Genomic DNA, 12,497 nt, shown 5'->3' on the forward strand with positions numbered 1-12,497 from the left:
TCCAAAGATATTGACAGGGAGGCTCTCTAAAGAAATGACTGAGCCAGATCAACTTACAGTAAAGTCCAATCAACAATTTCTACCCCTTACTTAAAGTTTCAGGTGCCTGGGTGACTCAGAGGGTTAAAGCCTCTGCCTTCGGCTCAGATCATGATCCTGGGATGGAGTCCTGCATCGGGCTCTCTGCTCAGCAGGGAGCCGGCTTCCTCCTCTGTCTCTCTGCCTGCCTGTTTGCCTACTTGTGATTTCTGTCTGTCAAATAAATAAAATCTTCAAAAAAAAAAAAAAGTCTCAATCAACTTCTGGTCACACAGTGGAGGATCACAAGACATCTAGGGAAAGCCTCTGAAATCAAAGAAAGAGACCAAAATACAGGAAAAAGCAACTTGGAGGAGTGATTATTCAAAGATGTAAAAATTTAAAAGACAATGTTATATTTTGAAAAATAAAATACAGGCTACAAAAAGACATGAAAAGAGCTCTTGCGAACTCCAGCCTGATGGTAGAAATAGTAGCTCTTCTCCATAGAAGAGCTGGAAAATAAAGTTGAAATGAAGCTAAAAGATGAAGGTGAAAAACAGAAGAAAAACAATAGGAAAACTAGACAACCAGTATAGGAAGTCCAACATCCAAACAGGAGTAGTTCCTGAAAGAGAGATCAAAGAGGGGATGGAATTACAAAAGAAATAATATTAAAAAAATTTTTCAGGGGCGAAGGATACAAATTTCTAGTTTGAAGGAACCCATTATGGAACCAGTTGAGTCAATGAAAATACGTTCACACTAAGGCCTATCATTACAGATTTTCAGAATACTGGTGATATGGTGAAGTTTCTTTCAGTAGTTAAAATATTTTTAACCTATTCTCTTACCACTTGTTTGGTCTTTGAGAGGTCCACTGTAGGTCCTAGCATTGTTCCCTGACATGTACAGTCCCCCCGACTCCCTCCTTCTTTCAAAGTTTTCTCTTTGATTTTCTGCAGTTTGAAAGGATTTACCCAGGTATAGATTTTTGGTCTTTATCCTGCTTAGATTATGAAGCTTCCTGGATCTGTGGTTTGGTATCTGTCATTAATTTTGGAAAATTCTCAACTGTTATAACTTCAAATATTTCTTTGGCTCCATTCTGTCTTCTCTTCTGGCATTCTAAGTATATGTATGTTACACGGTTTGAAATGTGCCACAGATCTTAGGTATTCTGTGCTAACTTTCTCATTATGTTTTCTGTTTGAATTTCTGTTTATAAGTTTTTATTGACATATCTTCAAGCTCACTGATTCTTTCCTTAGACCATGTTTGGTCTGCTGATGAGCCTATCAAAGGCATCCTTCATTTCTGTTGCAACATTTTTAATTCCTAGGATTTCCTTTTGATTCCTCATTAGATTTTTCCATCTCTCTGTTTACATTGCCAATCAGTTATTTTTCTTTTTCCATTAAAGTCCTTAACGTATTAATCATATTTATGTTAAATTCCTTGATTGGGAATTCCAAAATCTATGTCCTATTGGTGCCTGATGCAGTTGGTCTCGTCAGACTATTTTTTTCCTTGCCTCTCAGCAGGTCATATAATCTTTTACAGAAAGCTACATGGGATGCATTATGTAATGGAAACTGAGGTAAGACAGCTTATTGGTGTGAGGTTTATGTGACTCTGGCTAGGAGTTGGGCTGCATTTAATGTTTGCTGTAGCTGTAGGTACCAGAAGCTTCAAATTCCTCTTGTGGCCTTGTTTTTAACTCTCCATTATCTTTGAGTTTTCCTAATAAGTTCTTATTAAATAGAATCTGCACCTTACAGCTCTCTTTCAGCTGCAATCCACTATTATTACACTGAAGCTGTGGTGATGTGGTGGTAGTGATGAGGGAGCAGGAGGCTGGCTGAGGACAAAGCAGGAGCTGGCGCCTTGCACCCCCTCTTCACCCTTTCCCCTCCATAAGTATAGCATCCCTCAGGCAGCCCTGACTGCCATGAACAATAAGCAAATAGTTAACTTGCAGAGCTCACAATCCTGCTAGACAGGAGTCTCCCTTGGCTTACAAATGTTCTAAATCTCACTAACAAAGACGATTGATAGCAGGATTGTGACACCCCACCAAAAAGTCTCCCAAAGATCTTAATGTTAATGGCTGGTCTAAAGACAACATTGATCCAGCAGCAAGGGCAAGGCCTCCGGCAGGCCTGGAACATCCTGGCACCTTGTAGGCCCTCTTTAGCATATGAAAACTCCACTGACACCTCCCTTCCCCTCACCTTCCCCCAACAGCAGGGTACATAACCTGCCATCCCTCACAACCCGGGGCAGCAGCTCTTCCTGCCCACGGTCCTGTCCCCGTGCTTTAATAAACCACCATTTTGCACCAAAGATGTCTCAAGAATTCTTTCTTGGTCATCGGCTCCGGACCTCAGCCCACCAAACCTCACCTAGGTTCTAGAACTTCATCAGTAGGATATGGGGGAAGCATCCATAATCTGAAGAAGAAATCTCAGTCTTCCTTTCAGTGGGCCTGTGTCCCTGGGCTGTGATCTCAAGTGTTTGCCAGCATTCCCGTTTCCTCAGAAATATGTTTCTCCCTCCTCTTCCCCAGCAACCCCTCCCCAAGCCTTGGTTGAGATAAGGATGCAGCAGGAGGCTGACATTAGGTAACTTCCTTCCTCCCTGGGGTGAGATAAGTCTCTGATAAACTCCTGTCTCCTGGAAAACAGCCCTTTTTCATGCAGAGCACTCTAGACGTATTTCAAAATGGTTTCTTTTACTTTCCCGCCTGCCAGAGACACAGGAGAATTTTTCTTGGCTCTCCACCACAAGAACTGGATGGCGTTCTTAGAGGTACAACCCCTGAAAGTGTGGAGACCCTCCCTAAGACCGTGGGTACCCGGGAATTTCTCACTCTTATGTTAGTCAGCCTCCACGTTTGTCAAAATTGCCATTAAGTGTCCCACCAGTTTGTGGGTGGTAGGTAAATTGATTTCAGCTGTGATTTTCTGTTATTTCTTGTCTCTTCAAATTTCAGTGTGGCAGTTTGCTCTGTGTCCTTGATTCTCTGATAGGTCCAAGAAAAGTTATTGATTTTCAGTTTGTTTAGTTCCCCCCCTTCTTTTTTAAAGATTTTATTAATTTTTTTGTCAGAAAAAGAGAGAGAGCCATGAGCAGGGAGGAGGGGCAGAGGGAGAAGGAGAAGCAGACACCCCCCCCCCCCTGCCGCCATGAGCAGGGAGCCCGATGCAGGGCTTGACCCCAGCACCGCAGAAACACAACCTGAGCCTAAGGCAGATGCTTAACCAACTGAGCCACCCAGGTACCCCAGCTTTTTACTGATAAGGATGGGAGTAATGAATTATAAGCTCTTTACATGTTAGGGCTGAAACCAGAAGTTGAAAATTTTCTAAAAGCTTCTAGAAAAGAGAGGAAAAATAGTCACATAGGAAGATCAGGAGCCAAAATGATAGTGTTTCTCACAGCAATGCTGGATGCTTGGCAATAATAGGGTTATGCCTTCAAAAATCCTGAAGGAAAATATCTAACCTAAAATTCTTTATTTTGCCAAACTATCAATTGAGTATGAGCATAGAATAAAAATATTTTTAGACATACAGCTACTCAAATCTTTCCCTTTATCACCCTTCCCTTTCTCTGGGAAGCTGCTATGCTTAGAATAGTGAAATAAAACAAGACAGACCAGCAGCCAATGTTGAAAAATGAATTCCTGATGAAAAATACAACCAGGCATCATTGGTTGGAATGCTGAGCATACCCCTCTCCAAAATCCTCCAACTAGGACTATCTCTGTGGCTATGAGTCTTAGCTACAACCTTGGTGGTCTGACATGTCCAAGTAGACCCTTTTCCTGCTCTTGGCTTTGCCTTTACACCTGAGAAAGCACCATTTGTCATGAATAAAGTATAAAGAGAAAGAGAGGGAGAAAAAGAAAACATGGGTACTGCAGTCTTTTCATAGTCTTCTGGAACTTTTAAACTTTAGATTATATGCATATAAAACTTCCTAAAATTAAAAAAAAAATACTTAAATGTAAGAAGATGAATTCTAACTGTAGACTGGTTGAGAATTATTTGGTGACAAAATTAACTGAAATCACCTCAATTAATTCCAATTTGGAATGCTTGGTGTTTACCTGATGGAGTGAGCATAAAAAGAGGCAAAGAGTTTTCATACAAATTTTCTTTTATTTTTGTATTGCAAGTGATGAATATTTATAAACTAACCTTTTAAAGTTGACCATAAAAGGCACTACATAAATGGTTACACTGTGGCATCACCAATATAACACCTTTTGGAAAATAGAAACAAGTAAGTGAGGTCATTGTGAGAATAGGAGCTTCTGGCTTGGTTAAAAAAAAAAAAAAAAAGTCTAGCGTCAATATCGTAAGTAGATTCAAAAAGTGCTGTGTGTCAAACTTGGTGTGCTCTGGAAACCACGAAATGACCCTGGCCAGGACAAAGGCAATGACAATAAAGATTCAAGTGAACAGCCTAAATAATATTGTTTCATAAAATGAGTGAGTAGTACAAAGAGGGCATTATTAGATTAATCTATTGTTTCATGTAACATATGGTTTTAAATTCATATGGGAACTAAATTAAATATTCTAAGTAAAATCAAATGAATTAGCTCTCAAACTCTTTCCCAATAACATCTTTCATTTTCATTGAGGAGGTAGTAATAAATAAAAGCAAGAAACACCTGAGGGTCATTCCTCAAATGCTGAGGCCATGATTTCATATTTGTATCTTGTGCCCAGCTTCCTAAGGAAATCCTTTGCCTTCCTCTCCGCCACATCACCCTGTTTTTCTTCCCTTTGCGGCATTGACCACTAACCGCTATTTTCCTGTTTATTTGTTGGCTTGCATGCTTGAAGTCTACCTCCCTCATGAGAATGGAAGCCTGATGAAAGGAGGGACCGTGGTGTCCTACAACTGAATGTCTCCAGAAGGTTACCCAATCAGTGCCTCCCAGATCACAGGCATTCAGTCAAAATTAAATCCATGAAGAATGAATCACGAGCATCTGGTAGACCCAGTAGAAACTGTGGGTTAATTCAGTTTTGCTCACAAATTTGGGGTCATCTGATCACTGGGAGAAAAAGAGCCTTCTCTCCAAACGATTCTTGCAAGGAACAGAGTTAATGGTAATCACGGATGTTGAAATCTCCGTAGTCACTAAACAGAATCATAGCAGGGTTGTAGCTATTAGCAGCCTTGGTCCTGTGGGAAAATTCTCAAGACCTTATATAACCCTCCTCATTACAGAGAAATGTGGTTCACTAAGCAGCTACTGCATGAGGTTGGGCACAATAGAGGAACTAAAGTAAACATGATCATAAAAATGGTGTTATGCATTCAAAAGCACAATAATTGGTCTACTCGTTTACCTCAGTAGGACATTTTGTTCTATTACCACTTTGAAGCCAGATTAATTCTAGTTTCACTTTACCTGAAACTCTTTGAGGGCTCTGCCCCGACTACAGAAAACACCAGAATCTTTATCATGGAATATGAGTCCTTCCATAATCTGGCTAGTTTCCTCTCTCCCAATATCTGGTTTCTCTCTCCCTAAACAAGGCTCCAACAGAAGCAAACAGCTTCTAAATCCCTGAATAATCTGACCCTTGTTTCATCTCTCAATGCCCCTCTCACCTTGCTCTCTCTGCTTGTGAAGCCCTCCTCTCCAGGCCCACTCAGTGGTTTCTACTCATTGGTTAAGACTCTATGGACACTTCTCGAACCCTCTCCTCCAGGAGAAGTGACCAATTCCCCCTTCAGGAGCAGCTTCTACTCTCACGTACAGCCTTCATATCGGGCCTGGCCTACCGTGGCTCCCCAAACTACATTTCCGGTCGCTCTTCCCATTATTTACTCCACACACACTGGAATACTGGCAGTTCTTCACAACCTTCATTCTCATTTGCCAGGAGTAAAAAATGATCTCCCAGGGATTTATACGGTACATTCCCAACTTCATCTGACGGCTCGAACATCTCCCCTTGTAGGAGAAGTTGTCTTTAACCACTCTACCAAAGAAGAATCTCTTCCCTTCCACTTTCTAAATACAACTACCTCCTTTTCTCCTTGTAGTACTGATCTAGCACGATCTATTTAGTGATTATATGTCTTCCTTCTAGAATGTAAGCTCTGAGGATGGGTCTTTGTTTTGTTCACTGCTGTACATATTGGTGAATGAACGAATGACACCTGTGATATTTTACAATGTGAACTGGTTTGAGACCGGTCTTCCTTGCTGAATGGCAGGGGTTACAGCCAATTCCTCTTGGAAATTCCTCAGCTCCTTCCTGGCACAAAGTTACTTCTTATTCTTTGTATGAACAGATGATGTCAAGCATAAATTACCTGTAACAAGAGTTCCCAACAAAGGGACTCTGAACCCACATATATTACCTAAACTGTAGAATACAACATATCGCTACAATTCCCTTTATCTAAAATTCTTGGGACCAGATGTCTTTCAAAATTCAGAATTGTCCACTCCATAGTACAGCCCTCACTAGAGCCTGGGGCAGTACCCTGTAATCAAACACATTAGAAGTTTTGCACCAAAACATGCTAAGAGTCCTACAGAGATTGATAAATAATGCTCAAGTCAGCTTTTTCCGTCAAGTGACTGTCAGGATACATTTTAAGAGTTTGGAATTTTGGAATTGTGCACACAGAGCTGTGGACATGTACTGGCACAGTGAGATCTATATCTATGCTGAAATAGGTTCCCTACATTCTAGAAGAGTAGACACCACTGATTTCACATTAGTTTAAAACATCTGTTTTCCTTTTCCCAGTAGCTACCATTTACTGTTTGACAGCCTTTGTGCTAGGCTCTTTAACTATGGAGGCGAAAACTGTTTGTCCTGTTTTATGAATAAGGAAGCTAAGGTTTAGAGAGAGGGTTAGAGTGTTGTCCACACAGCTAGGCAAGGACTAAGCAAGAGCCATACTGAAACTGTCTCACAATTAAAAGCCATACTCTGGACTACCTGACCATCTTGAATTCACACAGTGCAATATAAAAATTCTTTAGTCTCGTCAAGTTCCTTCTTAATGGTGAGCCAAAGGAAAGTCTCTATGATTCAAGTGAATGTAAAATTCCTCAGGATATACGTTTCTCATTACAAAAAAAAAAAAGCCCTGCTGTATGGAGCCAACATTTACTGATATTTGTGTAGTGGAATTGATTTTCTCAGCTAAACCAATGTCTTACACATTTGCAATGAAAGATCAAGTGGTTCCAGGTAATTAAAATATTATATAATTACATTAACTTGCCCTGATTCCTTTTGCAGAACCATATCTAAGGTCTACTATTCCCTGACAGAGGAGAATGGGACTGATAGAAGGGAACAGTCAAAAAGGCACTAATGTAGATCATATGTACATTTTTACACTTATCTTTTTTCAAGAACATCTTAGCTGCTTGAATTTTCTTAAGCCAGGTGGAAGTTAATAAAATGTACTTGCGATGACCAAATTTTGAAAAATTTTTTGAATTACCAAATATAGTAATGACATATTGGCAATGAGTCAGTTGTATAAGAACAATAAAGCTATTGAAAAAAAAAATCAATGCATAGAGTTACAGCTTCAACTGAAGATAACCTTATGTGAAAGCCTCAAATTATGAAATGTAGTGTAGCAAAAATACAACACATTCATTTTATGGTACAAAAGCAGGTAATATGGACATGAAGATTAAGAAATGAAAATAACATATACACTAAAAACATCACAACAGAAACAGGCTTTATTTCAACCAGACAAGTGAGAACTTCAATTAACATCAAGTTCTTCAGGACTTGAAGATATGGCAATTAAAGATGGTGCTCAGGAGGCAGAAAAGGAAAGATTCATCATGGAGGAATTGCACTGCCTTCAAAAATCCCTTTCAACAATATGCTCAGTTCAAAAGATTACTCAGTTCTAAATCATTAGACCTCATGCGTTTCAGGATTTGTACAAGACTCTCATTTGAAAGTTACCCATCAGTTCCAATGACATCTTTCGAAAAAGAAGAAAAAAATAAGTATAGATAGATCAGTATCATGATTTTTTTTAAATATTAGAAACTGGGATTGAAATACAGTTTTCAGTTTGAAATATTTCAAATGAAAAAATGTTATTATTTAAGATGCCTTGTTACAAAGCTCCTATGTACATACGTGTACAAAACAAATAGGTATTATTACCTGACACCTCAACCTGTGACTTCTCCCTCATCTCCCAATGTGAACAGTTAATCTACTGGGAGACTTTACCCGGGAAGTTCCAAAGTCCTGCATAAGGATTTGCTGCCATTCATAGGCTGGGCATGAGCGAGGACATTTCATCAGAGAAACATTTCAATGTACTATAACCTAACAGAAAATAAATCCAACAAAACATTGCATATTCATAAGGGTTAAGACAAAATTGCGTGTCATTTTCAACTTTTGCCTGACTCATAAAATTCGTGAACACTTTCAGAGTTTTCTCAGCAAGGGCACTTTCGAGAGCTTTTGATCTCGTGCTTAACTTCATATGGAGTTGGTCAGCACCTTGATTGATAGGAACAACTGGGTTAAAGGAAGGTATTGAGGAGGAGAGGGAGTCATTTGAGGACAGAAACAGGGGGAAGGACTTTCTTTCTCCATAAGACATTCCAACAGGGAAAAAAAAAAAAAAACAAGACGAGAAAAGGTATATAAACAAACAAACAAAATCGTGTTTACAGTAAAACATGCCAGATTTGTAGTTTCATTTGAAACCAACAGCAGATCATGAAACGTCATGAAGAATATAAGTAAAGGTAGAATCTCCTAGAGTCATTACTAAATGAAGTTAAAATTACCACACTGATCAGTAAACCCCAGAAGAAAAATAAACAGCACTTACATTTCGGGTCCTTCTTATACATCATTCAACTTTTCAAGATTAATGCATAAAATTCGTAGGTTTGGCCTCGCTGCACAAATGTTGTTTTTTTTTTTTTAAAAATACCGTATACAGAAAAAACTCTTGTATTCCCCATTTTGAATCATCAGCTCAAAACCCAAGAGTAAAAGATCAGCTAGAAGGATTTTAAATTATTTACAAATCCAGCAGGTTCATCCGCCGTAATGGCTTGGCTTCCGTCCCACAGCGCAGCATCTCCCTCCTCCGGCAGTAGCTCTGAGTTCTCTGTTCTCCCAGAAGGCTCTTCCACCCACCGGTCATCACTACTGGTCATCAGTCATCTTGAACAGTTCCAGCAGCGCCCCAACAGCTCCGAAATAACCCTACAAGAGCAATGCGCCCCTGATGATCCCTAAACAGCTAAATGCCTACTGTGTTGAATACTTCTAGGAATGCTGCCCCCTAAAAGCCTGCTGCCCCCTTAAAACCTAAACTTGACCATGCACCATAGAATAAGTCATAATATTTATTAGATACACCTGTTTTTCTATCTTAACTACGTTAACCGATGTAAATAAAGCGCTAAGGGAAACATCTGGCACCTAGTCGGACTACATGAGGGCTGTTGTTGTTAGAATTACATGACTGCATTTTAACCTGTGCCAGGGCAAAATTCATACTATGACTCCCATTTTGCTGATGAGAAATGGAAGGTAATAAAGTGAATTTCCCATTCCCGGTCACACACTTGTGCCAGGGCTCAACCCCGAATCCTCAGACTCCAAAGTTGTAGGTCACAGGTGAGAACTCTTAAGCGCCCCTCAGCAGAGCTTGGAAAGGCAACTTAATTAACCAGAGCTGCCCTATGCTCATCTGTAAAATAAGAGCCCATGTTTCTGTGGAAGTGAAAGGAACCAAAAAATAAAATTTTTTTGGAGAACTTGGTTTCTGAAAGGTCTGAGACTCCACTCCTGTTGCCTGACTTAAGGGGTCACTAACCCAAATGGGTGGCAGCGTGCCAGGCCCGGCAGTTCTGTGACAGGATCTCTGCTTTGGCTGCTGCCAGCTAACATTTATTGAGGCCTCATTAGATCCTAACAATTGTTCTAAGCACTTCACATGAATTTACTTATTTAATCTGCATAATAACCTTATGAGACAAATATTATCACCCCATGTTACAAAGACTAAAACAAAGATGTAGAGGTAGAGTCATTGTCTAAGGACTCCTTGTCAGTCAACAGACACTGTCTTATCTGCTTGGCTGACAACTTCTCCATCCTGTTAGTTGAATGAATGAGACAACAGGAGTGAGGACTCCTGTGGCAGGGCAGGAAAACTGCTGCCCCAGTGCCTTCCAAAAGTTCTCTGTCTGAGGTATCCTCCGGGAAGGCCTTCCTATGGCAGAGTGAATTTAAGAACGCAGAGCCTCTTCTGAGAGAACTTTACAAGGGGCTATAAAAATGCTCCACTTTCATTGGCCATAAAGGCTGAGTTATACGCAAAGTCAAGCCACGGTCCACAGTGACTAGGTTTGTACGAGCTAATGTGATTGTGTTTTCACCTACAGAAGTGAGTTTCCCCCGAATGTGGGATCTCACTCTGTACTTTACCACCAACTAACTCCCCATGGGACCCTGTGGATGGCTTTTAATTCCTGATGGCTCCCTGAGTTTGTTTTTTGCCTTAGTTGAAGAGAATCTGGACTTAGGGTTGCCAGATAAAATATAGATAAATGCCAGATAAAATAACTGTGTCCTGTTTTTTTAAATCACTAAATATGGCAACTCTAGCTGAACTGGAACAGTGGTTTTCTTTTTTCATTTCAATTGCTTCTTTAAAGCTGAGGTGCTTTTTTCATTTTTCAAACAAAATCTTATGTGGAAATGATAAGTAAGTAGATAAAAAGGGAGGTGCTCTGGTTGGGGGAGGGGTTGAAAATTCTGGGACTCCATTCCCCTCACCCCCCAAAAGTTCTATCACTCAATGCTTTAAGCCTGCTTTAAAAAAAAAAAAAAAATCAGACTTTCTTTAGTATTATGTTTAAGTATTAAGTTCTATCACTGGGCCTTAACTATTTAGTATTTAAGTTCCTACTGCTTTATCTGCTTTAAGAAAATAAAATATGGGCTTAGGAAACTCTAAATAACTTAAAAATACATGGGCAGCTTTTCAGATAAATAATTTGGTTTGAAGATGAGAAAAATGCCAGAGTAGTTATTCATTACAAGTTTGTGGTATCTGTTCTCTCACAGTTTTTTCTACTACAGTAAACTCCAGGGATTACATACCAACCCTCCTCCTCCATCCCGTGATAATGAAACAATTGCTTTCTACAGTACTGATTTTAAAGAAGGTGGCACAGAAGGTAGGGAAAAGAGAGGAAGGTCCCCACTTACTCTTGGAAACCTGATTTATAGGATTGTTAGAAACTGGATAGAAGGGGCTCTCTCAAGTAACTGATGTCCGTATCTTCTGCAGAGAGACTGCTAATGTCTAAGGACATCAGCTCTCTGGGCCACAGGCTGCTCTTAGTAGCTGCAGCACTTCTGTTCTCACCAGTGGAGTCATCTGCTTGCCAAGAGTCAGCTGTGTTTATCCTCTGATTTGCTTATGACAGTTTTACATTAATGTCATAATCTAAGTTAATTATATACCACCTAAACCAGTAAAAAGAGTACAAAATAAATCGGTCATTTCTTTGAAAATCCAGTTAAATTCTCAAAAAAGACTGAAAAAGGCGGTCACAAACCATTACTCTTTCCTTAGGTGGATACCACAAATGAAAGGTTAAGGGGAAAATCTAGGATTATGTAACCACAGTGCTTCATAGGTATCTTTAACTTCTTGATCCATTTTAAAGAAATAAATCAGAAATCAAAGGAGGCATATAATAGTTGTGGATTTTGAAAAAAAAAAGGGTAATAGCAGAACCCCTGGTCAAAAATGGGCCTTAGTCCTACATCAAAGAAATTGGTAAGTGAATGAATATTTATATGTTTTATGTTAAAATAAAATGGTTAGAAAGTTTTTTAATGATTACCCATTTCAGCTGATTTTTTTTAATTAACCAGCTACCAGTCCTAATTGCTGAAGAAGAAAGCTTCCATTTTGTATATAGTTTTTATCTTTTGTATAAATGCAAAGTTTAAATGACAACTCTTTCTACTTGACCAATTTTAAAACTGAGGGACTCACTCGAAAGTTAGATGACACCAAATACACTCCACATAGGAAAACTAAGTCCATGCAGACTTGACCTACCTCATGTTCCAAAAACAGAGCTTTTAGCTGTCCTTTGGACCAAAAATCCATTGCATATGCTAGCAGCTTCATGGAGACCATATTGATTCTGAGAAAGTTCCCAACAAACACAACTCTGTCAATATTCTGGGAAAAAAAATTAAAGAACAACTAAATAATGGTATAAAAATAGTATTTAGTAAAGACTCAATGTTCCATACTTCACTGTCTTCCTAGGACTTTGCAGAGTCAACTTGTTCAGTGAAATTATTTCAGCATTTCCAGTATGAAGTCAAACAAACCTCATAGTGCATTCCACAAGAACAAAAGGGTGAGATTCTGGTTGGGTGAGCTAGAGA

General features: G+C 39.4%; 1 protein-coding gene across 10 annotated transcripts in view; it reads right to left on the bottom strand.

The window, feature by feature from the left end:
- Positions 1-7,750: 7,750 nt before the first annotated feature.
- The window catches only part of PANK1 (pantothenate kinase 1), a 108,532-nt gene continuing 103,785 nt past the window's right edge, over positions 7,751-12,497 (bottom strand). For all 10 annotated transcript variants that reach the window (XM_059398100.1, XM_059398099.1, XM_059398102.1 and 7 more), the window contains 2 exons: positions 12,160-12,285; positions 7,751-9,278 (listed from right to left, as the gene is read on the bottom strand). In XM_059398100.1, the coding sequence (XP_059254083.1) occupies positions 9,219-9,278; positions 12,160-12,285 (186 nt within the window). In that variant the 3' untranslated portion in view covers positions 7,751-9,218. The remainder of the gene's footprint in view (positions 9,279-12,159; positions 12,286-12,497) is intronic.

The sequence above is a fragment of the Mustela nigripes genome, chromosome 4 (genome assembly GCF_022355385.1).
Source record: "Mustela nigripes isolate SB6536 chromosome 4, MUSNIG.SB6536, whole genome shotgun sequence".
NCBI classification, from domain to species: Eukaryota; Metazoa; Chordata; class Mammalia; order Carnivora; family Mustelidae; genus Mustela; species Mustela nigripes.